Genomic DNA, 27,526 nt, shown 5'->3' with positions numbered 1-27,526 from the left:
TGGCCTCAGAGTCAAGATAGAACTTGTAACTACAGGTGGAAATTAAACAGCCTTAATAGTGAAGGGAAGGAAAGGTAGTTACCAATTAGAAACCACCAGAAATCGTCACTTCCGAGGAAGACCATACTGGATGAATTGTTATGCTCTTCCTAGGGCAAGGCTACCCTGTATTCTAGAGACCCATCAGCCTGCAGATAATCTAACTGAGCTGTAGGCGACATGACTGTTATCAAAGGTGGTTAAGGCCACCCTTTGGAGCCTTATAATCTGTTGGGTCCTGGCTTTACCACTTTCTTTGTGATCTCAAGCAACTTAAAAGCATACCTCAGAGATACTGCAGGTTCAGCTCCAGACCACTGCCAGAAAGTGAGTCAGATGACCTTTTTGGTTTCCCAATGCATATAAACTTAGGTTTATCCTACGCTGTAGTCTTTTAAATGGGCAATAGCATCACGTCTAAAAAAAACCAGTGTATATCCTTTACTTAAAAAAAAAAAAAAATTGCCAAAAATCCTAACCATCATCTGACCTTTCAGCAAGTTGTAATCACTGATCACAGATTACCGTAACAAATGTCATAATACTGAAAAAGTTTGAAATGTTGGCAAGAATTACCAAAATGTGCCACAGAGACAGGAAGTGAGCAAATGCTGTTGGAAAAGTGCTGCTAATAGGCTTGCTCAATGCAGGGTTGCCACAAACCTTCGTTTTGTAAAAAACACAATGTCTGTGAAGCACAATAAAATGAGGTGTGCCTTATTTAAATTACCTGTGCCTCAGGGTGCCTGGGTGGCTCAGTCAGTTAAGCATCTGACTCATGATCTCAGCTCAGGTCGTGATATCATGGTTTGTAGGAATGAGCCTCATGTCTGGCTCTGTGGCCAACAGCACAGAACCTGCTTGGGATTCTGTGTCTCCCTCTCACTCTGCCCCTCCCCCTGCTCATGTGCATGTGTGTGCTCTCTCTCTTTCTCTCAAGATAAATAAACATTTAAAAAAATTACCTGTGCCTCAGTTTTCACTTCTGTGAAAGGGGGCCATGTCTCATGGGGTTGTTATAAGAATTAAATTTGTCGTGTAAAAATACTTTCTAAATTATAAAGCCTAACACAGGTGCCAATTTGTAATATTTTTAAATGATGTTTTGAGAATGCTATGCTAAACTCAAGACAGATTTTGTCAGGTCAGTCCCACTCTTGTGTGACATATGTTCGTGGGTCCAGAATTCCCCTGAGGAGGATAGGACAGTGTTGGAGTGAGTAGGGACATACAGGATTTAAAAGAAATAAAATTTCTAGACTGTATTACATTAATCCCATAGTAACCAAAGGAAAGGAAAAATGATGGGGCTAAGTTGAAACTCAGCCTGTGGACCATAGTGACAAACACCTTGGAAAGGTATATTGTAAATGGCAAACCATTACTTTTCCACAAATTGTCTATACCTTGGTACCTTGGCTTCCATTCAGACTTGCTTCCCAAGAATATAAAGCAACAGCTGTGGGAAAGCTTGGAAGACAGGGTCCTGCATTGGGTGATAGCAAAGGTTGGAAACATTCAGGTTTGTGATTCAGAGGCATTAAAATAGCCTGGAATGTCTATTATCTCCCCTAAACAGCAGAACGAATCTTGGATACTGTGGACACAAATGCAGTTGGCACGAGCTTAAAAAAAGTGCATGCAAGCTTCCTTCTAACACCCAATAATCCTCTTGGGCAAAGTGAGGATTAGGCCTTCCTCACAAACAAGGGGGTGAGTTCATTTTTTCTAAGATTCCTCAGCTGATGCCAAATTTAGCAAGGGACCTATTTTCTCTCAATGAATGACAGTCTCCATTTCCAGTTTTAAGGTCCACCCCTCTTCTCTAGGCATGTTTAGGACAGGAGTGACTTAGTTTGCATGTAGATGGAGAGTGGAACCCTGGCTCCCACTGACTAGGTTGCAACCCCAGGAACCTTCCAGAGCCAGGAGGAGGGGAGGGATGTTTCACTCCGAGTCTGATGTGGGAGGACTCCAGGGACTCAAAAAAAAAAAAAAAAAACAAAAACAAAAAAACACACAACAAAAAAAACCCCACCCTGGGCCCAAAGTCATGTTTTTAACATATCCATGCTCATACATTCCCTGAAGTGCCATTTCTGTCCGGTGCCTGGGGCTCCTCTGATGAGAGGAGGCCCCTGGAAGAGCTCCTTAGGCTAATTCTGTCATCCTTGTGCTTGAGCAACTATTTCTTTCATACCAGCTGCTAGGTCCTCTGTGCTTGTCCCTTCCAAAGGGGCCTTCCTCATGCTCCATATTTCTTGTTAATTATGTGCAAAAAAATCCTCCACCCTGGAGTTAAATATTTATATCCCTCCCTAAATGCTTTGGACATTTGCAGTTTTCCTGTTTTGAGGAATTAAAGAGCCCGTCATTATACCAACCATGCCGTCACACCCCTTGATGACTTATCCTGTTCGTCTCTCTCATGTAGACCACTGTGATCACGTGATAATGGCTGTGTCTGGTAGTGGTTCCCACGAGCCGGTCTCCCTGGATCCCACAGCCTTGCCACGAGGTAGATAATACTCTGTCCCCTTTTTTATACATGAGGTCCTGAGGGTCAGAATCATGGCCAGGGACTGGCCGAGCTCAGATGCAGCCCAGGTCAATCTGATCCAAATCGTGGATCAGATTAGAAATTGTCTTTTATTCCACACAGATTCTAACTTGGAACCTGCATGTAGAAAGCACTCATCACTTAGTGGATGAAGGTACTCAGAAATTGTGTTTTCTCACTCAGGATTGTTACTTAATGCCCTTTTTTTTCTCTCACCTCGGTTCATAGATCATTAAAGGTAGAAGAAACCCTATAGCTCACCTGTCCTAACCCAGTGCAGGTCTCCCGGCTGCCGGTCCAGTATTATCTCCCTCTATGTTAGTGTGTGCGCATATGGCCATTTTGGGTGTTCCGCTTAATCATCCCAACTGCTTTTTCCTAATGTGTGGAAAGAAGGGAGGAAGTGTTACCAAATGTTTTCCTATGTTACTTCTACCATATTGCTGCTTATTCTCTCTCTCGCTCCTCTCACCTCAAGTGGATCCTTTCTTAATTTTTTTTTTTTACATTTATTTATTTTTGAGAAACAGAGACAGAGTGTGAGCAGGGGAGGGGCAGAGAGAGAAAGGGAGACACAGAATCAGAAGCAGGTTCCAGTCTCCCAGCTGTCAGCACAGAGCTCAATGGGGGGCTCGAACCCACAAACTGTGAGATTGTGACCTGAGCCGAAGTTGGACGCTTAACCGACGGAGCCACCCAGGTGCCCCTCAAGTAGATCCTTTCTAACACACTGTCCTAGTGGTCATCGCTGGGACTATGCCATGCATTGTGGTCTGGGAGAGGGAAGCCATAGGAATTTGGACTGGGACATTTTGTATTTGGCTCCCACCTTACCCTCCCATGATGTAGGATGTCAAGATTGTTTCCTGTGTTCTTTGCTGTGTCAGCTGAGGGTCTGGGGGCTGATTGCATTATATTCTGTGCATCCCTCCCCACCTGCCTCATGAGACCAAAAACATACCTGTCTGGTCCAAGTAGGGCATCAGCAACAAAACTTCCCTCTGGGAAGACAGCAGTGCCCATCCACAGGAGACAGAGTGGGCAACTGCAGGGAGCCCACCAGGAAGCTGGCCAAATGTCCACTCGGAGCATAGTTTTATTAAATATTCATTGGGCATCATCTCTTAGAAGAGCACCTTACCTGGCCAAGGAAGAAAAGAGAAACTAAGACTATTGCATGGGGGTGAGGAGCATAGGCTTTGTCATCAGCCAGATCTGGATTTAATTTTTGTTCCAGTAGAGCGTGTTCAATTTTCTCTGCTTCTCTGAGCTTCCTTTTCCTCATCTGGAAAGTGGAGATGTAACAGCATAAAAGTACCTGCCTTAGAGACTGGTTGTGAGGATTACATTAGGCTGTGCAGGTAATGATTATGGCCTGGCTCGGAGCACTCCATAGGGTAATTACGGCATCTGGGACTGTGCTTTGATAACCTGCCCTCCTTGAAGCATATGACCAGGGGAAACAAGCATATATATAGACAATGAAAGAGAGGGAATGGAAAGGAGAGGAAGGTGTGCTGAGTGTGGACTACTCTTGTGGTCTCATGTACTCTCTCTCTAGCACTTACCATGGTTTGTCATTGTATATTTGTACAGTTGTCTTGCCTGTCTTCCCATTAGTTTATAATTTCACAGGAGGGGTCCACTCAACTGCCATTGCAAGCCCAGGGCCTGATCCATTGTGTGGTCCATTGTGGACCTTAGTGATTGTTGATGGAGGGGTTGGATGATTGGGCAGTGTATAGAAGTGGCCTCTGAGTCTTGGCATGAAAAACATGTGCTGTATGTTTTCAGCAGCGTGACCAGTGTTAGGAAGTTCTGAGTCAAAAACAGGAATGCAGTTTTGGCGGCAGAGGTAAGGATTAGGAGTGTTTCAAAATCTGACCTCATCATCTCTCTAGATCTAGGAACATTTAGGCTAGGGCTGGAGAGGGTCCCGTTTGGATTTCAGTAGCTTTCTATTTTCTTCCAAAGAAGCTTTCCCTTTGAAGAAGTCTTGGTATTAAATGTTTGTCACCTGTATCAATGGACTTTTAGGACTGTAGGATCCAAAAGTAATATGAAATGAGAGAGGGTGAGAGTTGGAGTTAGGGGCCCTGGCTTCATATGCCAGTTGTGTATCTTACAAGTCCTGCACTAGGGCAAGTTAGTGTCTCTCTGTGAGGCTGTGAATGTAGATCTGTTCAGTGGGGCTAAATAGTACCCATTCTATTATGTAGGATTATTATGAAGGCCAAAAGGAATAATGTATGGAAGGTACTTTTAAGCTATAATGGGTGAGAATAAAGTAAGGAATTATTACAGTTCAGTGTAGAGATTTGCATGGTTCTTTGGGAATGCATGAGAGGGGGGTGTTGGGAAAGAAAGATGGAGGCTGAATTTTCTCAGGAAGCGTTCATTTCTCTACTGATACTGGCTTCCCAGAAATTCTGCTTCCTACTCCAACAAGGATTTTCAGTGGTTGCTAGAGCTCCCAGAGTAAACCTGCCACCAGTGTAGTCTTTCCACTGCCCAGATTTCCTCCCAGGAGAGATCTATCCACTTTCATTCCCTGACAAAGATTTCCCTTTAAAAATATGAAGAAACCAGACTCTTAGACTCATTTTAGTTAGGAAAAAAATAAGGCTAATTTACTTTTTCTGGTAATTATACTGTTAATCGTAAACAATTTGCAAGATACAGAAAAAGAAAAATATCATCTATAATCACCCAGTAGTAACATTCTGGCATATTTGCTAGTCTTTTGTTTTCATGCATATCTTTTTGTCTCCTATAAATAGCAAAAGGGTGATGTGGAAGAAATGCCAGGCATGCATGGCTTAACATGTGGCAATGCTTAAGAAAAGAGTATTCAGGGGCGCCTGGGTGGCTCAGTCGGTTGAGTGTCCGACTTCAGCTCAGGTCATGATCTCATGGTTTGTGGGTTCGAGCCCCGCTTCAGGCTCTGTGCTGACAGCTCAGAGCCTGGAGCCTGCTTCTGATTCTGTGTTTCTCTCTCTCTCTCTTTCTCTCTCTCTCTCTCTCTCTCTGCCCCTTCCCTGTTCTCGTTGTGTGTGTGTCTATCTCTCTCCCTGTCAAAAGTAAATATTAAAAAAAAAAAAAAATTACAAAAAAAAAAAAAGGAAAAGAGTTTTCAAAGCCAGTGATCTCAGGGGCATTTAACGAGGGGTGACATGGAGGAAAGGGTGTGGCCTTCAGCCATTCCCGTTTCTACTTGTTTTATTTCATTTTGCTTTCTTTATCTGTAATGAGGATCATCACTGTTTCACATGATAAGAAAATTCACTGAATAGCTGTTTTTAAAGTCCAGTATCGGATACATACCATGTGCCCAATAAATGTAAGTTTCTATTCTAAGTTAACATTTATTGCCAGGCTCTGTTCTAAGTGCTTTAGGCATATCAACTTGTTTAAGCCTCACAACTACCCTTTGGTGTAGGTGCTATTATTATCCTATTTCGTAGTGGAGGAAATTGAGGCATAAGAGGTTATAAGTGATCTGCCAAAGGTCGAACACCTATTAGGTAATAGAGCCCAAATAAGAATGTGAACAGCTGGCTCCAGAATCCACATTAATCCATATTACACAGCCTGCCACTTATCAAAGTTGATTTAAGGTCAGGCTCTGAGTATTTGAGGGGAGGACTGTACTCCTCCAGTGGTAAAGATATCATCAATTTAACTATAGGGCCTTGCATGAGTGCCCTTGGTTTTCTTACGCGCTTGCTCTGGGCTGCCTGTGCATAGGCTTCAGTGGGTGGAGGGATTATAGTCAAAGGTAAATCTGAAGTGATTAAATATTTATTAGGTAGGTGAAAAGATCTGGCCAGGCATCTGGCTTTTTCTCCTACCCACCCTTTTCTAGTCCTTGTGCAAGGTCAACATAGAAGTCATTACCTAAGATCTAGATAAGGTTAAGCTTACTATGGTTTCAAACATCATCAGAAATACGTTGAATGCCGGTGGTACAAATTGTACACGTGGATGCATTGGGAGGTTTCAAGGGATATGAAGTGAGAAAAAGCAGCAGCAAGAGCAGGAGGTACAGACGGACACAGGTCTGAGGCCTACCGATCACGACAATGCCTGACTGAAGGGTTATGCGTGGCCTTCCTGGAGTGAGCAAGCTGCCAAATGAGGGTGCATGAGCAGAAAGAAGAGGTTTTTTTTTTTTTATGCTTTTTTTTTTTAAGTTTATTTATTTATTTTGAGAGAGAGGTAGAGAACGAGCAGGGGAGGGGCAGAGAGAGAGTGGGGGACAGAGGATCTGAAGCAGGCTTGTGGTGACAGAGCCCAATGCGGTCTCGAACTCACAAACTGTGAGATCATGACCTGAGCCAAAGTCAGGCACTTACCCGACTGAGCCACAGCAGGTGCCCCAGAAAGAAGAGGTTTTTAAGTACAAATCAGTGACATCGCTATGATGGAGAGCACCAGATAGGGTTTAGGCCTGAGAGAATACAGAGTGAGCTTCCTAGGTGGGTAAATAGTGATTTTAAAAGCAAAAAATAAAATTTAAAAAAGAGAGTAATGGAGGGACCCTGACCCAGAAGGCTAAGTCTAAATACATAGGAACCAAAAGGAACGGGGGGCTTTTAAAGAAAGGACAGTTCACTAAGGATGTCTGAAAACTTTGATAAATGGCTCAATCATCCAAGAATGGAGAACAGCTATATTAGGCTAAGAATAGAAATCTGTTCCCAATGGCATCAATTCTTCCACTCTTCTTCCAGACACTGGAGAAACCAAGAGTCCAGGCTTTTTACCCCCTCCAGGAGATGGAGGAGAAATGTGTGGGAAGCCTTTCGTAATGACCCTCAAACCTGCTACCGAGAGAGACCTGATAATTAGGCCAGCTTCACGCATGATGGACATGGAACAGGACAAAACAAAGCAAACAAACACACAGGAAACCAAGAACACAACTTTTAATAAGGCAAATTATGAAAATGAGCACACAGTGGCATCCAGCATAAATCCACAGGAATTTCTCCAGTGGGCTCTGAGGACAGGCTCAGGCCTATATAAATGCACTTCTGTCTGCTTAATCTGAGAAAGCATTCTGGCTGCTTCAAAACATCAGGCAGCGAAACTGCACCAGGCCGTGCCAACTGTTTGTTTGGAAGGCTCGGCCAAGGTCCCTCAACACCGGTCCTCCCCACCCCACAAACCCTGCTGCTAATGAGATGGACCAATAGGGCCAAACTGTGCTTTCTCAAAGAAATTGGCTGACAGTCTTGTAGAGAAAGCAACTGAAAGAAGAGAGAACCACCTTCCCCAAAACATGTGCAGTAAAGAACTTAATACCTTTAAGAGTTGACAGGCAGAGAGCTCCATTCTGGATGCATCCCAACTAGTCCTTTTACAGTCTCCTGTGATCCATTCAACAAATCTGTATTATGTGCCTACTGTGAACCACTCAATGTGCTAGGCCCTAGGTGTGTAATGGTTTAAAAAAACAAAATTGGAGACAGACCGGCCAGGGGCCCAGACCTCACTGAGCTTGCCATTTAGTAGAGGAAATAGACCATGTGCCAGTGAATAATCACATGCAGCCAGTAGTGCCATGAAAGAAAAGACCAGGTGCCAGGAAAGAGACTTTGGCAGTAGATGGGGTGATGTTCGACCCGGGACCAGAAGGCTAAGGAGGAGCCAGCCAAGTGAAGAAATTGGGAGGAAGACTGTTCCGGGCAGTGGGAACAGCATGTGTGAAGGTGAAGAGGTTGGTGGGATGGGAGCTTAAGGCTGGCCTGTGAGGTCAGGGCGAAGTAGGAGGGTGATGTGTAAGGGAGGACTGGAAGCCAGGTCACTTGGGCCTCAACAGCTGACTTAAGGAACTTGAATTCTCTCTGAAGTCCAGGGGGTAGATACACAGGGTTTTATTAGAAAGTGACATGAGCCATTTACATTTTTTTAATTTATTTTTTATTTTTAAATTTTTAAAAAGAAATTTTATTTTATTTTTTTAATTTTTTTTTTAACGTTTATTTATTTTTGAGGCCGAGAGAGACAGAGCATGAACGGGGGAGGGGCAGAGAGAGAGGGAGACACAGAATTGGAAGCAGGCTCCAGGCTCTGAGCCATCAGCCCAGAGCCCGACGCGGGGCTCGAACTCACGGACCGCGAGATCGTGACCTGAGCTGAAGTCGGATGCTTAACCGACTGAGCCACCCAGGCGCCCTTTTTGTTTTTTTTTTTTTTTTAATTTTTTTTTTTTAACGTTTATTTATTTTTGAGACCGAGAGAGACAGAGCATGAACGGGGGAGGGGCAGAGAGAGAGGGAGACACAGAATCGGAAGCATAAAAAGAAATTTTAGAGTGTGAACAGGGGAGAGAGAGAGAGAGAGAGAGAGAGAGAGAGAGAGAGAGAGAAAGAGGGAGGGAGGGAGGGAGGGAGGGAGAGGATCTCAAGCAGTCCCCAGGCTCCTCAAAGAGCTCAACGAGGAGCTCGATCCCATGACCTGAGCTAAAATCAAGAGACAGATGCTCAACTGACCAAGCCACCCAGGTGCCCTGAGTCATGTACATTTTTTAAAAGTGTCACTGGCTGCTGGTAGACGCTGGATTGAAGGGGGACAGGAGTGGAAGCAGCCAGTGAGGAAGCTCTTTCCTGTTGGATGAAACCCCACAAAAAGGGAGGAACTGCTGCATTTCTCTAATGTTGTAACAGTCCCTGCCAAGGAGAGATGATTCTTTGCCACTCTGCCCCAAGACAAAATAAAAGTATTTAAACTCAGTAGAAAGCAGGAATCTAAAGGGATCTGGAAAGACCATTTAAAATGTCTGGCTCAGTTCCTCACAGCGCTTACTCCAGCTTCTCCAGGCCTCCCCCCAATTTTCATGCTGTTCGGGAGAGCCACAGGGAACAGAATGATCTGGAACTTCTGATGTTGGCTGACACTCAGTTCAGAAAGCAGTGAATGACTCTACTAAAATATCAAATAGTAAAGTAGCCAGTGTATATTCATGAGTTAGGAATATTGAGGGTGGTGGGGGAGAGGGTGGACAAAATATGAGTGTAATCACAGGGAGTAGAAATGGAGGCAGTTGGCCTGGATTTCTTGTTTCTTAACTGTCTGGGGAAGAAAGATGACAGGAGGATTGTGGTTCACAATTTTGTTTTTAGCTCCTCCTAAACCTTGATCTCGAGACTGGGGAAGAGCAAGAAACAATATACAAACAGTTCCCCCCGCCCCCGCAACCCTCATTAGCTTTGCCAGCCAGTGAAGTGAACAAAAAGGAGATGGGAAGGAAGACACGTTACAGATCTGTTGAACATTTGGCAATATTTCGTTCATTTAACAAATGATTATCAAGCGACTCAGTGTGCCAGGCAGCAAGCTGGTCTGCTTGCCTTTCTAAGCATGTAGAGGAAGACAGACCAGCAAACAGGTGGTCAGAAGACAGTGTGCATTGCACTTTGAAATGCACACCTATAGCTAGCACAGGGCGCAGCACCTCATGCCAACTTGCACTCGGAGGAGATGATGTCCAAACTGAAACCTGAAGGGCAAGTATGGATAAGCCAGGAGAATGTGATGCCTTTTGGGATCTGGAAGTAGCTCCATAAGGCTGGAGAGGCATATGGTTTACCTCCGTATTTTTTCACTTGAACTTGTTTCATTGAGTCTAAGGCTTCTGCAGTATATCTGTGGGTGTCTACCATTGAGTATCTTTTAACTAAAAAATAAGCTCATTTGGCAACATGTTTAATTAAAGTCCCCACCATCACCATCTCCACCCATTCTGACCAAATCTGGGTGTACTTCCAAGGCCTACAGAATTTGTGATCTAAACTAAACAAGTTTGAAGCTTTTACACTGAAAGGAAGAAGAGTAACTGATGGTGATTTTTATCTCGCGTGAGTGTGATTCCATGTATGGTTTGAGCCAAGATATACAACCTGTCTGTCTTGGCGTATTCACCTGGAAGATGGGGCTCAAACAATTAGGTTTTGCCTTTATAGAGAAGTTGTGAGAATGACTCCTGATATATGGGAAAGCACACATCTCCTATAGGAAAGACTTGGAATAATCTGTCCCAGGCGTGTGGAATCACAGTAGCACCAGTGGGGCACGAGATCAGAGCACATTGTAGGCTTTGCCAGTTCCACTCTGCCGAGAGGCCGGAAGCGGATGGGAAAATGTGCATTGCAGAGACAGGCCAAGTTCAAGGTGCAGATAAGATAACTGGCGAGGGGATTAAAAGGCGAAGTGAGGAGTCCAACGGGGAGGTCTTTGGAGTAATAGGCTTCCCAACACTCATTCCAGGACTAATTTAGGTCTAGATTCATCATGGATTTTTTTTTTCATTAGAACATATAAATGTTTTAAATGTTTGTCATCCAGATGATTCTAGAAAGAGTTTAAGGCAGAAAAGCTGTGTTCTAAGTGCTGGCGATTCTTCCTGCACTCTCTCTAGCCTCTTTCCTAGTTTGTATGATACATCCAGAAAGCCCACTCAGTGCCCGGACCTCCATCTGGCCTCTGGAGCCAGCCCATCCAGGGTGGGGGGAGGCGTAGATTAGCAGGGAGGCTGTGCTGTGGTTTAGCAAGGGGGGGAGTGGCGGGACTGCAGTCAGCAACAAGCTACATGAGTTCCATGAACCCTCACACCCAGTTGCTAACCTCAGTCGGTCTCCTGGAGGTGGCAGGTGACCAGACAGCCAGTGGCCTGGAGAGCAATGCTGGGGTGCCGTTCTCTGCTTTCCTAGGGTTGCGAGGAATCCTGTATCGAAAGTCCTTGAAAGGATGAGATCATCTCCTGTTCCTTGTGCTTTTATCTCTTTTTCATTTGCCTGCCCTTCCTGCCAACCCTTCCCCGTGACAGTGCCCTCCTGGACCTTCCATCACCTGGCACCTCCCAGGAAGGGGGAGCGGGCGAGGAAAGAGAAAAGGGCTTCGCTGTGGTGCAGAAAGGACAGAGCCAGCAATTATGGTTCAAGCCCCAAATGAGGAAGGTATTAAACGCCACAGAGGTTTTATGAAAGCTCAGGCTTGGCCTTTGCTCTCCACTAGCAGACACATAGGCATCTAGAGGAGACTAGAAAGGAAAGCTTGCTGTCAGAATGGATTATACCAGTGAGTGGTCCTGGGTGTGCTCGTGACGTACATGTAATCTTTACATTCACACATCTGATGGTGAGATACCATTGAGTCTGTTTTCTGCCCCCGGTTTAAGCCAGGTGGTGTTGGTGCCTCTGAGGGTTGTAGGAGTAATTCTAATTGGGGACCACAGGATGAATTCTGCAAAAGGCCTTGACATATTAACTCTCTGGCCAAAGCTCTTCCTGCGGTTATTCCCAGCATAGATTCGGTCTTTTTAGTGGTGTCTGTTTTGTAGAACATGTTGGCTGAAAGGAGCTCTAACATGGAGGTACTGCAGTAAAATGATTGTGAAAATAATTAGGCAAATACCACCTGTAGGCAGTGTGCTAGACAGGTAACAGACATCATGTAGAAGACTTAGCAGCAATTTTGCAAGATGGGCATGATAATATTGGCTAATTTGCTGAGTACTGAGCATGTGCCAGGCTCTATCCTAAGTGCTTCATCTGAATTAGCTTCAGCTTCTCAACAGCTCTATGAAAAACGGTGTTCTTTTACGCCCCTTTCAGAGATGAGACAGCCGGGACACAGAGGGGTCAGAGTCACAGAGCTCGTCAGTAGGAAGAGTCAGGACTCCAAATCAGAGAGGCTGCCTACGGAACCAGCCCCCTAGTCATGCTGTGCCCTGCCTCTTATGTTTATATTACAGATGTGGGGCCTAGGTTCAGAGGGCATTTGCCCAATGTCTTTCAATTCATAAGTGACAGAACCTCAACTGAGCCTTCAGACTTCAAGCCTAGACTTATATTGACCATATTCAACTCCAGGAATCCTAAATTTGATGAGAAAAGTAATGTACAGAAAGGGGTAAGGGTACTTAGCTAAGGAAGCATATCTTAGAAATGGAAACTCCTTGGTCATCTCCCTCTGTGTCCTGAAATAAAAGAAATTGACAGCCGTTTGATAATCCCGCCTCTTCTCAGCCAAGGCTCACACAGAGGAGAAGCTGCATGCATTTGCCTCTTCTCCAATTCCTGCTCACAGGACGTGTGTGGGGGCCACTGGTAGGCTCTCCTAGTCTCAGAATGATCCTTAAAGACCCACACTGAAAACACATCACTGGTACCCAGCAGAGCAGAATAATGACAAAACTGCTTCAGAGCCTGAGGCAGGCGACTGTCTGATCAAGAGGATGCCTTCGAGTCAGGCATTTGGAAATTCAGAAGCTGAGAGTCTCCTACGGGGAAGAAATACACCTGTTCTTGTGGCAGAATGTGTGCCACATATTGGTCACGCAGGGCTTAAAATTTTCTCTGCCTGGGACTGGGGAGGAAAAGAGAATGGTGTTAGGGACCTGGGGGGTGTGAGGGTGGACTTAAATGGACACATAAAAGGCTTGCCTCCAGCACGGTGGAATCTAGACAATCTGAAACAGCTAAGGCTTAAGAGTTGGCATGCTCTTCTGAGCTGCCACTCACTGAACAGAGGAGGCCTGCTCCCCTTGGGGGTCACTCTCCTTATAATGAATTGAGAAGGGAGGCAGTGGTCTGGGGTGCCTGGGTGGCTCAGTCGGGTAAACGTCCGACTCTCGATTTCCGCTCTGGTCACAGTTTGTGAGATCAAGCCCCATTTTGGGCTCTGCTCTGATGGCACAGAGCCTGCTTGGGACTCTCTCTGTCTCTCTCTCTCTCTCTCTCTCTCCTCCTCCTCCTCCTCCTCCTCTTCCTCCTCCTCCTGTTCGCATGAATGCACTCTCTCTCAAAATAAACATTAAAAAAAAGAAGGGAGGCAGTGGGGACTGGGTTTCAGGGACGTTGCCTGGCCATTTGCTTCACTGAGTCCAGTTTCTCACTTATTTACTGATGGAGGCTGAATTATAGGGGGAGTTCACCTTCATTGTAGTGTCTCTTCCCCCTTGGTTGGAAAACCTGGTATTTTAAACTGGGAAGTATACTTTAGTGCTGCACAGAAACATAGATGGGAAAGGATGAAGCCCCTCAGGCATGGGCCTGCCTTCTTTGGAGCAGAGCACTTCAGTGGGTGCAGGCTGAGAACTCTGCACTCAGCCTGCAGTTCTGCTTTAACCGCTCAGTTAATTTTCATGCATTTTTCTTGTTGATTCATTAGTGCACCCTTCCCATGAACACCATCATATTTTCCCGTTTTCCCATTCTTTTGTTTTGCCAGAGATGCGTGTGCAGACCCAGGCCCTGCAGGTACCAGTACCTCTGACTCCCTCAGCCCAGAGCCCCTCACCTCGGACCCCCAGCACAGGAAAGCAGCATGGTCAGGAGGAGTTAAGCTTCGGCCGAAGCACAGGTAAGAGACACAGAGTCTGTGCGGAGCAGTTCAGAAAAGGAACTCGGCTGCTGGAAGAAAAGGGACTGGGGGCAAGGCTGGTCAAGATACTTGGTAGGTAGGTAGGAGGGGCTGAACAAGGAGGTCTGATAGCAGCTCAGAGTACAATAATGATGGTTTTCAAAATAGGTTCTGAAGAACCCTAAAGTTCCCGGGAGGTAGTCTGGGGCTCCCTCAAATCATTTGAGTCAGATCTCTCTCTCTCTCTCTTTTTTTTTTTTTTTTTTTTGTGTATGTTTGTTTATTTTTGAGAGAGAGAGACTGAGAGTGTGAGCAGGGGAGGGGCAGAGAGAGAGGGAGACACAGAATGTGAAGCAGGCTCCAGGCTCTGAGCTGTCAGCACAGAGCCCGACGCGAGGCTCGAACTCATGAACCGCAAGATCATGACCTGAGCTGAAGTCAGAAGCTTTACCAGCTAAGCCACCCAGGCACCCCTGATTCAGATATCTTTTTAAAAAACACATCCGTAACTGTTTTTGAAACTACAATGAAAAACACTCACAGCAATATACCAACCAAGGTCTTACACTTTGGAAATGACAAATGTGTTAAATTGTACAGCAAGATTAATTCATCTTTGAACTGATGATCATATAAAACTCTTGTCCTCTGTTAACTGAGGAGTGTCCTGAGATTGTAAAGTTAGCCTAAAAAACATTTGCAGCTACTCACCTGTGCATCCTCTGTGCTCCTGTGTGCTCCCACAGCTGTGGGAATTCGGTTAGTGGTAGAGGACAGGTCAGATTTGCAGAAGGTGCTGGCTACAAGGGAGCCAGCTGGCAAAGGCTGTTCTGGGGCCAGCCGGAAGAGGCAGAGCCCTGAGAACTATGTCCTTTAGCCTCCTTGGATTGTCAATGTAGAGAACCAGAGCCTTCTACTTGGGAAGACTCCACTGGGCTGTGTAGGTTGGTGTGGCATCAGCACCAATGTGCTCAAGGCCAGAGGTTGTAGTTAAGAAGTTACTGCGATAGCCTGGGAAGAAAATGATCAGGATTGAACCACACAAGCGGTGATGGGACAAGAGAGGAGACATGATTCGAGATGAATTTAGGAAGCAGATCGATAGCAGATGAGGATGGGAGAAGGGAGAAGACAGATTAAAGAGTGTGGCTTCCATGCTGCTGCCAGTGGGGCCCTTGGGAATAAGCGTGGGACCATTAGGCTGATGAAGGCAGGAAGAGCATAGATTGACTGAAGCCGTACTTGAGCACTGGAATCACACAGACCTGAGTTTGAGCTTGAAACAATGAAAAGATTTTATAAATCGATCTTTAACAGTTGGATGAAACAAATGAACCTAATTGTATACCTGGATGGTGTCCTATCCATGAAGAGACAGTCTTTAAAATGAGCCGGGGTTGGGGCACCTGGGTGGCTCAGTTGGTTAGGTGACCGACTTTGGCTCAGGTCACAATCTCACGGTCTGTGGGTTCAAGCCCCATGTTGGGCTCTGTGCTGACAGCTCAGAGCCTGGAGCCTACTTCAGATTCTGTGTCTCCCCTCTCTCTACCTCTTCCCTGCTCACGCTCTGTGTCTCTCTGTCTCAATAATAAATAAACATTAAAAAAATTTTGGGGGTTGCCTTCATCAGCATGGTCAAAGCTGGCCATCAGTGGTCTGTCTGAAGGGGGACAGGAAGGGAGTGGATGGGCAAGCAACTTCCTTTTTAAAAAGGATACGTTGCTCCCACGCATATCCCTTTAACTCCGTATACTCTAGGAATTTCACATGTGTATCTTGACTCCACAACTATATTTATTGTAAGCCCCTGCAATAGCTGGCTTCCTCTTTCCTAGAGGAAGAGATCTCTGTATCCCAAGTGTTACTGATGTAGGACTGAACTTGGAAATGGGAGTGGTTCTTATCCAATTATACTCCGATCCTAAATCCTGCCCATTTTGGGTTTTATTTTTATTTCAAAATAATTTTAGAGTCATAAAAAAGTTGCAAAAATAGTACAGAGATTTTCAGTACACCCATCACCTAGCTCTCCCTAATGTTTACATCTTTTATCATCATAATCCAAATATCAAAACTAAGAAATTGCTATTGATAAAATGCTGTTAACTACAGGCTATATACAGAAGACTTTATTCAGTTTTTATCATTTTTTCCCCTATGAACATCCCTTTTTTGTTCCAGGATTCTGTATTGTATTTGGCGTGTTTCCTTAGTTTCCTCTAATCTGATATTTCCTTAGTTTTTCCTTGTCTTTTCCAACCTTGACACACTGAAAGAGTATGGGCCAGTTATTTTGTAGAATGCCTTCTTTTTGGGTTTGTTTGATATTGTCTCATGATTAGATTGAAGCTATACATTTTTGGCAAGAATACCACAGAAGTGATGCGTCCTGGTTGCATGTCCTATCAGGGATTACGTTATGTCCGTATGTTTTACTCCTGGTGATGTCAACCTTGATGACTGGGTTGAGGTAAAGTCTGCCAGGTTTCTCTACCGTACAGCTATTCATCTCTTTGTAATATCTTGGAAGAGATAACTTTGAGACTATGTGAATATCCCTATTTGTCCTCAGACTTTCTCCATTGGTGGATATAGTCCCTGCAACAGTTATTACTATAATGTTCTAAGCTGATTCCATATTTTCTTCATTCCTTCTGTATTTACTAGTTGGAATTCTTCTGTAAGGAAGAGCTGTCTCTTTCCCTACTTATTTTAACTGTATCAGTAAGGACTCCTTCATGTTTATTTTCTTCTCTGTGTTGTAATCCAATGCACTTTTGCTCTTACATTATTTTCATTGCTTACATTATTCCAGCTTTGGTCATTGTTTCTCTTTCAGGCTGGCTCTGGTCTAAATCCTGTCTTGAAATATGGAAAGGGGTGAGGTGCTGATGTCCTGGTCTTCCACTTAGGGCAGAAACGATGTGCTTATCAGCTTCTTAGGAGTCTTCCAAGTGTCGAGTTGGTAGGTTAGTAGTGGCCATTGAGCAAGTCTACTTTGTGATAAGTCGCAACTCTTGGAATTGGAAAGTGCTGGGGCTACTTCATGAGCCAATTCCAAGTGCACTGGGTCAGAGTTATAGATAGTTCCTTTTTCATGGAGCAAATAGCCAGGAAGGATTTTCTCATTTACGCATAAGAAAAACAAAAGAGTAAGAGCAGGAAACTCCATCCTCCCCCAGATGTAGACAGCGACCAGCCAAGCAACCAGATTTAGAGAGAGAAACTCTTTCTGGTCCAGGGCTTAATATTCTCACAGATCCAATCCCATCCTTCCCTTCCGTGAGACCCCTGAATGCTCTCTTATCTAACTCTGTCAGTAGGAATCCTGTGATCTCATTTATCTTAACAGAAACATCTCCATAAAACCTGTCAAGCCTTCGGCCAGGCTAGTTCAGTGAGTTGGTAAAGGAGACAAAATGTTCTAGCTTGAAATTCAGTATTTCCTGAGCCAGTGCTTTCCTCCACAAACCTCTCCCCCTGCCCCCACCGGTCGTACCATCATTATAATAACTGCCTCATTTACTTACTAAGCATTTACCACATGGTGGTCTGTGCTCTGTAAAATAAATCAAGACAAATAGATAACACAAGCTCAGGGTTTCACTCCTAATTCTCAGCGGAGCAACACGGTTAGTTCAGCTGGGACTTTGTACGTCCCTTGGCAGTGAGTTTTGTCCCGGGGCTGCTGACTTCGTGTTCTCCGGACAGTGTGCCTAGCAGGTCTCAGGGGATGTTGATTTGGACCCCTGCCTCAGTAGCCTCCCAAACTGGGAAGCTTAAAGCAATTAACACACACTTTTGCAGACAGTGGCATTTTTGCATGTGGAGGAGGCTGAGGGTTTGGCAGAGATCATTCAAGGGAACTTCCTGATTCCAATTTGATGCATTTTATCAGCAGATGGTTTTCCTTGCTTCCCTCCTCCTCCTGCCCACAAAATGGAATTCTAGCATTTCTAAGCTGCACGCTATTGTCTAAGATGCTGGCTCTTGCCGGAAAAGTTACCAAGGGTCACCTTCTCTTCTTCCCTCTTATTTGGCAGGAATTGAATTTTAATTGGCCGTTTTGCAGAGGTGACTGGGAATGTGAGTCCCACCCAGCTAGTTGCATGCTTAGCGAGTTCCGGGTGGTTCGGGCGGTGTGACGGGAGGTGCAGTGGACTGTTGGGAAGCCTTTGCAACCCCGACAGGAGCAGAGAGGGCAGTAGTTGGGAGGGATGGCTTTTTATCCCAGCCCTGAATATGACATGCAGTTGGCCAGAGGGCTGTTATCTAGGATGCTTCTGTTTGCCACAAGGTAAGTCCACTACTATGTGAGAGTGAGAGTTCGCAGTTTCATTGCAGGGTTCGCAACTGACAAGCCTTTCACAGGTGTCTTTTTGATGTTGTGTTATACCTGTTTATTAAAAAAAAAAGCAACCGCATGCTTAAGTTTCTCATTATATGCGCATTCATGTAATTCAGTACTATTAGTATTTCTGCATAGGAATGTTTAATTATTCTCTCCTGTGTATGCAGTCATCATATTTCCTTTTTTTAAGTTTCTTTTTTTTTTTTAATGTTATTTATTTTTGAGAGAGAGAGCGAGCGAGCAAGGGAGGGGCAGAGAGAGAGGGAGACAGAGGATCCGAAGCAGGCTCTGCACTGACATCAGAGAGCCTGATGCGGGGCTCAAACTCAGGAACCGTGAGATCACGACCTGAGCCCAAACCTAGAGTCGGACGCTTAACTGACTGAGCCCCCCAGGCGCCCCACAGTCACCATATGTCTTAGGATGCACGTGCGTATTTGGAGTGGCTTTTCATCTCCTTCAAATTAGCAATTGCTTTGTGTTGTGTACTTCATGGCTTTGCTTCCCCATTTCCCTGGGGAATTCCTAGATGACTGTTTCCATTTCTCACAAGGAATGGCTGTCTGTGTCCTAGCAGCCAAGTTCTTCTCTGTTCTCATTGCCAACATTTGTTGGAAGAGAAGGAACCTGTGACTGTGTTCTCAATGTTAGAGGAAAGGTGGGTCTTCTCATTCAACTTTAAAGTTACATGAAAAGAAGTGGTTACTGAGATTGCCGGCTGTACATTATGTAACCCCATCACAGCTGAAGGTATAAATGCTTGATTATCTTTTCCCCATTCCCACTCATTTGAATCCACTTTTCTTCTTATATAATCTTGATTCAAAGTTTTTGCTCAGAGGTCCGCTTAATGCGAGTGCTTGCTTCTAGGGAATACTGTCACTTAAGAGAACATACGGCATGGGAAAGAACAGGTGGGTGCAGCAGTCATGGTCATGTTCTAGATCTCAAGGTGATTGGAGTATTGATTACTATGGAGATTCCTCTGATCATCAGACCGTGTAAAAGGTAAAACTGAAAATATGAACTGCTTATTTTATCCAACACAGAGAAGGATCACAGGGCTGGTTTTTCAAGTTTTATTTGGCATTCTTTCATTTGAAAGTGAGTAAGAGGGAAGCATTCTTCTGAGCTGTATTATTTTCTCCCCCACCGGTGTCAGGTTATGTGTGAGTGGTGGTAGGGGTGGCTGGTGGTGGTTAAACGCCTGGTGTAAAATTTATTATGAAGATACAGGTAGGTAGGAATGGAGGGGCTGGAGCAAGTATTCTTAAAGTTTTTAGCTTCTCTGTCATCTTTTCAATCAGGTTTCAATCAATGATCTTTAAAAGTTTTCTTTTAGTGAGCGATCCCTTTCTGGTATGATTTTTAAATGTAGATTCTTTTGACCACTGTTGGAGGTTTTTCTCTAAAAATGAATGCTTTCTGTCCTTTCCTTTGTTTTCTTGTTGCCTTTAATTGCTTATTTGTGGCCTCTTTCTCTAAATGACAAGCAGGTGAAATAAAGAAGAGAAAAACAATGGGATGCATCAGACTTATCCCAAAAGAGCCAGTGTCTTTAGCGTTGGAGGTTTGGGGTCCATCTATTTGTTTTTGTTTAATGGAGTGGTGTTTGGAAAAAAGTCCCTTCTGAAAGGTAAGGCTTTTGCCTCACACACACAAAAACCCTTCCTCCGCCTGTTTTGGTAAATGAAAAGCAATGTATACTTTGGCATTGTATGAAAATTAATTAGCTTAATTTTGAAATATCTTGGTTGGTATTTGGCCTCCTTTAAACTCTCCAAGGACAGTCTTGTGTGGATTTATATATTAAGGAGGCATGTTTCCAGCTGCTGTGGTAGATACCCTTCCCCTCCCGCCCCAAAGACCACTGGGTGGAGGGGAAGAGCCACACCTTTACTGTGCCCTGCTGAACTGCTTCTAACTTATCCAATGGGAGTCCTATGGTAGACCTCTAAGCAACTTCTCTGTCAAGGGGAGCAGTAATTCAGGGACACACAACGATATTTCCAGTTCTCTGCAACTATCTTACCCTGAGATCCATGAGGGTACATTTATTCCATCTGTGTGTGGAAGATAAAAACAGACCAGCACAGAAGTGATTTCTCCTACATGAGCTCTAGCAACACATTCTATGGCACACGGAAGTAGAGAAGAAAATCCTAAAATCATAATATCTGATATCTAAAGAAATTGGTAAAAGCCAGTCTCTCCTTCTTCCTCCAACAAATAAAATATCTGATTGCAAATTGAGATTTGAGAAGAAGAAATTATCAATAATTAGAACTTATGCTTCTCTATTTATGCTGTGCTATTTATTGTAATTGGATTTTGAAAGTCCATGAAAGACAAGATGAATGCTGTTAGAGATCAGAGATGTTAGAATGTCTGTGTCAACTTCTGCCATGGCTTGGATGCAAATGTTGAAGTGTGGGAAGGAGAGTTGACTTTTCTGCTTCCTCAGAGTTGAGAGGAGGAGGATAGAAAGAGAGGGATGTTGAGAAAAAGACATTGCAACGCCATCATCCGTTGGTGACTAAGTGAAAGACGCCCACCCCATTGGTGGTCCCTCTCCTGTAGGATAATAGCTTTGTTTGGACATTAATAAAATTTAAATCTTAAAAAAAAATATGTCAGAATAGAGAGTGGGGAGGAGATAAACCACTAGTGAAAGGACATTGGGACAGGTGTGAGAAGTGGGGTAAAGCATCTTACTTGAAAAGGTTTTTCATCTTTTATGCAAATTTTAGGTGTTAGAGTCTTATGTCTATCTGTTAGCACACTTCACTCTTACTTATGATTCACTCCTCAAAGCCAAACGTCCCCAGGGCGTATTATCAGGATGTGACATTTAAAAAGAACTTCTCTTTCCAGAAAGGACTGTGTGTTGCTATGGGGTTATATTACCTAATGCATACCTTTCTACCCACCGAACCACTTGTTTAAGACACAGATGTTGGTGAGGCAATTATAAAAGCCTTAGAAAACTTTGCTTGGATTTTTCTGTGAATCTCAAAAGTCTGAAATACAGTCTTGAAGAGTCCTGTAGTCCTAGAAACTAGAGGTTAGCGATGCTGTAAAGGGGGGGTAAAGGATTTCTCAAGAACAATGTCTTTGCCAATAGTGTTACGGGACAATTACCACCTTTTTTCTTTCCTTTTCTTTTCTCTTTTCTTGTCTTTTCTTTTGTATCTTGGAAGATAATGGGCTTTTTCAACCCTTTAAAAATTTTAGGAGCTTTTCTGCCTCCTGTGAACATGTAGAAAACCTATCTCAATGTGGGGTAATTTTTATTCCAGAGAGAGTTCCATGGGGATCTATGGAATAAAACAGTGTTATGAGTACAGCTCAGTGTAGCTTGACTCAGTCATGGTTTTCACTTGCTGTATATTTTTGTCATCAGTATTTGGGGCCTATCATTTTCCTGTAAACAGGAAATGCCTAAAAAAGGCATTGTTGTTCAAATACAGATCATCTGTTCCACTATACTAAAGATATAATATCCTTCCCCCCCCCCCCAATTACTTGTACAGTGATGCTTAATTGTTCATATTGAATTTGTTTCCTCTTTAAAAGGTGAAAGGGGCAACTTAGCTTTAACTATCAAAATCACAAGTGCCTATTTTGAGCCAACAATTCTACTTCTGGGAATTTTTGCTGCAATAAGTCTGCATAGATAGAAATCAGTGTATGGGCATGGTTATTCACTGAAGCATTATTTGTAATAGCAAGAGACTAGAAATCAAAAAGTATCTACAGAAAGGGTCTGGTGGGTAAATATGATGTATGCATTCAAGGGAATACCAGGCAGCTAAAAGGAAAAAATGGTATGAAGAGGCTTTCTAAATACTGAAGAGAAATGGGGGGAGTGGGCTAGGAAATGTGGAGAGTAAGACTTCTCAATGGCTTTGATCTTTTTTTAAGAAAAAAACTATATGAATTCAAAAGAGTACCTATACTTATTCAAAAGAGTACCTCAAATAAAACGGGGAAAATATGAAGATTTGATTAATCTTGGTGATGAGTATGTGGGTGATCTTTATATTAATTTGAATACATTTATATATGTTTGAAGGACTTTATAATTTTAAAAATAGATTAGGAGAAAAAGGGGAAAATAGCAGTGACACACAAAAGGAACCTTAGGAAACATATTTTATCCTGGGCCAAGCATATGGTGTTCAGTAAGTCTATCAGGAAGACCCTCAACCCACATCCATGACACGTTAACTCAGACCTGATTTACAGAATATATTAATATATTGTTTTGGGGGGTCAAAAGTGGGGGGTTAAGACCGGAATCTTGTTAAGTTGGACTTGGTCATCTATTGTTTTTTTGTTTTGTTTTATTCAAGTTCGTTAACATACAGTGTAGTATTAGTTTCAGGAGTAGAATTTAGTGATTCATCACTTACATATAACACCCAGTGCTCAACACAAGTGCCCTCCTTAATGCCCATCACCCATTTAGCCCAACCACTCCCCCCCCACCTCCCCTCCAGCAACCCTCAGTTTGTTCTCTGTATTTAAGAGTCTTTTATGGTTTGCCTGGACTTGGTCATCTATTAAAGCATATTGTGTACTAAACAGATGATGGATGGGCAGGTAGGTGGGTTAGTAAGTGGATTAGAAAACAGGATGTTTTATTTGGTAGTGCTGGTAGTCTATCTTGTATTCTTACATATTCAGCTCATGTCTGGTTGATAACTGGCATGGTTTTATAATGTTCGCGCACCCAGAAGAGTAAACTCAAAGTGTCAGTCATAATAGCTCATTGAAGCACAGCATCAACACAAAACTGAACTCTAGCTCTTGGAATTTTTTATGTTCCAAGTTGTGGTTGTTACCTTCTTGATTTATGCAAAGCATACGGATCCTTCAAGGTCATCTGAAGTCCCGCTCTATTTCTAGACCTTTTGGCCAGCTTCAGACCCTATTCCTGATCATGGGCAGCATGTGAGATGTTTGATGCTTACATCCAAAGTCCCTCTAGAGCTTACATGGCCCAGTACCATTTGATGACTTCTCCTACCATCTGCTTTTTGCTCCTAAGGCTTCAGTCACACTGTTGTGCTTCTTGAAAACCCCAGATTTATTCCCACATCAAGGCCTTTGCATTTCATTGTTCCTTCCATCCTAAATACTCTGCCCCCAACTCTTTGCATGGTTTATCATCATTTAGGTCTCTGTTCAAATGCCCCTCTCAAAGAGGCTGTCCACAAGCAGGACCCTCATCTCACTCTCACACTACCCAGTTTTATTTCCTTCAGAACCCTTAGGACTGTGTGAAAATATCCTGTTTATTTGCTTACTGTCTGTCTCCCTACTCTGCCCACCCCACCTCATTTACACTGCTCGTTGCTTAGATGGTAAGAGCACAAGCTCTGGGGCCAGATGTGTGAGTTTAAATATCAGCTCTTCGGGGGGTGCCTGGGTGGCTCAGTCTGTTAAGCATCCGACTTCGGCTCAGGTCATGATCTCACGGTCTGTGGGTTCGAGGCCCTCATCGAGCTCTGTGCTGACAGCTCAGAGCCTGGAGCCTCCTTCGGATTCTGTCTCCTTCTCTCTGCTCCTCCCCTGCTCGTACTCTGTCTCTCTCTCTCTTTCAAAAATAAATAGACATTTAAAAAAAAATTTTTTTTAATAAATATCAACTCTGCTTACCACCCTTGTGACTGTGGACAAGTTGCTTAATTTTTCTTATTTACCTCATTTCCTAATTAATAGCCCTGCACGTAAAGATAGGACAAAGAGTAAGTGAGAAAATAGGCATCAAGTGTCTAGAATAGTGCTTGGCACTCAGCAGGCACTCAGATATTTTTTGAATGAATGATTAAGTCTGATTCTGTTGAACACTTTTTCTTGCATCTAAGACTCCCCAGCAAGATTGTAAGCTCCTTGTGGCCATCTCAGAACTCCCAACTAGAATTCATCGGAGTAGAAGGCACACAGTAGGTGATCAACGAAAACTGCTTGAAATACCTGAACTTCTTTACTATAGATTTCTCAGAAATATGCTCTGCATTCCTGACTCTGGGTTAGGACAAAATCATCTAAGAAGGACACCATGTCACTTGCTAGTTCCACTTTCATCAGCCTACCCGTCCCACGCAGTTAAGCTTCCTTGTTTGTGGTTAGGAATGCAACAAAAGGGCTTTGTTTGAATTACACCCACACACAAAACTCAGTCTGCTCAAAATTTAAAATTAAATTGTCTTCTGACCCTTATTGATATGCTCATGATGTAATGCCCTTTAGGAAAGTATTTCCTTATCTTCTTAAAGATCAAAGTGATCCCAAAATATGAAAGCATGCTGTGCTCTTTAGGAATGTTTATTAAATTATTTGCATCATTGAAAAAGTCAGTAAACAGCTGTTTGACTTTTTTTTTTGGTTATCTCCAGCTATTTTTAAAATGCTGTGCTTTTAAATAGGTAATACAAGCGCATGATACACAATTCAAAGGTTACAAAAGGAAATAACAGTGAAAAAAATAAGTTTTCCTGCCCAGAGGCACTCATTTTCCTAGTTTCACAAGCATCACTCCAGAAATATTCTTTCCACTAAGACCTGTTAGGGGTTACGTATATTTTCTCTTGCATACTGCATCATACTGTACTCACAACCTTATAGTTGTCATAGATTTTGGAGATCTTTACATATCAATTATGTATAGAGCTACTCCATTCTTTTAATGGCCACAAAAGTATTCTGTTTTATGGATGTACTGCAAAGATTTAACTGGTCTGCTACTGATGAGCATTTAGCTTGTTTTTCAATCTTTTGATAGATGTGTTATTTAAAAAAATTTTTTTGGGGTGCCTGGGTGGCTCAGTCGGTTGAGCTTCCGACTTCAGCTCAGGTCATGATCTTGCAGTTCGTGAGTTCGAGCCCCGCGTCGGGCTCTGTGCTGATAGCTCAGAGCTTGAAGCCTGCTTCAGATTCTGTGCCCCCCTCTCTCTACGCGCCACCCCTCTTGTGTTCTCTGTGTTTCAAAAATGAAGAAACATAAAATTTTTTTTTTTTCCCTAGGGGTGCGTGGGTGGCTCAGTAGGTTAAGCATCCGACTTCAGCTCAGGTCATGATCTCGCGATTTGTGGGTTTGAGCCTCGCGTCCGGCTCTGTGCTGACAACCTGGAGCCTGCTTCAGATTCTGTGTCTCCCTCTCTCTCTCTGCCCCTCCCCTGTTCATGCTCGCTCTCTCTCTTTCAAAAATAAACATTTTTTAAAAATTAAAAAAACATTTTTTTCTAGATGTTGCCAGACTGCTCTTTCTTCAGGTTGTGCTGATGTATACTTCCCCTAGCAAGGCGTAAGAGTCACTGGGCTCCATTCTGGTCCTCGTTTTTATTGTTCTTTTCCCTCATTTCATCACTTCACTGCCCACGTGGAAGAATCTTATAAAAAAAGAACTTCTCTCTGAAGCCTTCTCCCAACAGATGCATTTTTGTTTTTTAAGACCTTTTGTTTGTTTGTTTCAAGATCACTCTGTTCTTAATGTCTTAGACCTGTGGTGAGACCTGACACCCCACCCAAGGGCCAATAGTTACCTGTCCAAGCTCCAGAGAGAAAAATCTCTCCAAGTTGGGTTTCCTGCCTTGGCATTACAAGTCTTGGACATTTATTTTATCTTTACTGTAGGAATTATTTCTTTGTGATGTATTATTTACTGTAGGAATTCCTTCTTTTGGTCTCCCTACCAGGATGTAAGCCCCTTAAGGGCATATCTTAGTATTAATTCTTAGTTATTAACTCTTAGTTATAAATGCTCATCAAATTTTAGCTCTTCTGGTCTCACTGTTATGTGCCTTGAGCCCCAACCTGCCACATCAATCCCCTCATGTTTCCCTCTTCTGGCATCATCATAATGAAAATAGAGGACATTGGGTGTGAAATCTCTCTGACTCGCCTCCCATCTGCCCTCTTTCATACTTAGGAGCATCAACATCTTACCTCCTACTTTCTTATTTCAGTGGAACTGCCTTTACACATACATAAATGAGGTATACTGCCCACATGTACCGTAGAATGCCATCCCTTCCTACTTTCTCATGAGTCTTGAGGAGTGTCCTCTTTGTCCTGTATCCTTAGCTCCCTGTCTCACATAAACTTGCTTATACTTCTCTTTGTTTAAAATAGGGGTACCCGGGAGGCTCAGTTGGTTAAGCATCTGACTTTGGCTCTGGTCATGATCTCATGGTTCATGAGTTCAAGCCCCGCCATTGGGCTCCATGCACAAGCAACTGAGCCACCCAGGTGCCCCATGATTGGTTATCTCTTTAAGTTCACTGCCACTGCCTTAAGTGCCAGACACTCATTATCTTTTACCCTGGCCAAGAGAAAAGCCTCCAGTCTTGTCTCTCTCAAATGTATTCTCCTTGTCATTGTCAGGATCTTACCAAAACCCATATTTGAACATGCTCCTCCCTGGCTAAGGTTCTTTGGTGGGTTCCAAATCCACAGGACACTGTCCAGACTGTCTAGTGAAGCCTGTTAAGATGTGGCCCCTCCTACCTCATCACCTTTATCTACTGTTCTTCCCTTTACTCATCGTCTCCTCTCCAGCTTCTTTGTGTTGTTTTACCATATTCTTGTACATCTCCATGCATTAGTCATGCTATTCTAGCTAGATGGCCTTCCTTTCCCTACCCTCTTCCATCTGGAAAACCTTCCTTTCCCCACCCTCTTCCATCTGGAAAACCTTTCATGATCTAGGTTAAAGTGAAGCTTTCTCACAGTGTTAGTGAGTCCCTCCCCTGTGTTTACCAAGCATCTTGTATGGGTCTCAATCATGGAGCCCATCGCATCCCAGGTTACTTGGCCATCCTCCTCTATACTGTGAATTATGTGGGTCTACTGATCCTTTGTTGTTCTTTGTATCCCCACTGCCAGCATAGTGACTAGGATATAGAAAGTCTCCCTGGATGTCTCCTGAATGAATGGGAAAGAAACCAAAGAAAGGTTTCATGGGTTACATTTTTTTGAAAAGCCTCGCTCTTGCCTCCAAAGCACAAGGAGAAATTTTCTTCCCTTAATGTAGGTGAAACAGCTCCACTTGTCTTCACTATTCTGTGCACAGCCTCCTTGTACACCTCAGTCTGATTCAGAATTTTCAGTGGGATGTCTGACCCTTCATGAAGGTGCTGTACTAACTGATATACGAAGTCTGGGTGAGTAGATTGCACTTCAGGGCACCTCCTCTCTTTTTT

General features: G+C 43.6%; 1 protein-coding gene across 8 annotated transcripts in view; it reads left to right on the top strand.

The window, feature by feature from the left end:
- The window catches only part of SHROOM3 (shroom family member 3), a 323,421-nt gene that overhangs the window by 245,941 nt on the left and 49,954 nt on the right, over nucleotides 1-27,526 (top strand). For 7 of the 8 annotated variants that reach the window (XM_058722187.1, XM_058722185.1, XM_058722188.1 and 4 more), the window contains one exon: nucleotides 13,835-13,966. In XM_058722187.1, coding sequence (XP_058578170.1) covers nucleotides 13,835-13,966 — 132 coding nt within the window. Of the gene's footprint in view, nucleotides 1-13,834; nucleotides 13,967-18,157; nucleotides 18,264-27,526 lie in introns of those variants that run through there. The other variant, XM_058722191.1, reaches the window with a different exon arrangement.

The sequence above is a fragment of the Neofelis nebulosa genome, chromosome 3, assembly GCF_028018385.1.
Source record: "Neofelis nebulosa isolate mNeoNeb1 chromosome 3, mNeoNeb1.pri, whole genome shotgun sequence".
In the NCBI taxonomy this organism is placed as follows: Eukaryota; Metazoa; Chordata; class Mammalia; order Carnivora; family Felidae; genus Neofelis; species Neofelis nebulosa.
The sequence above is the reverse complement of the archived record's forward strand: the minus strand, read 5'-3'. Positions and strand labels throughout refer to the sequence as shown.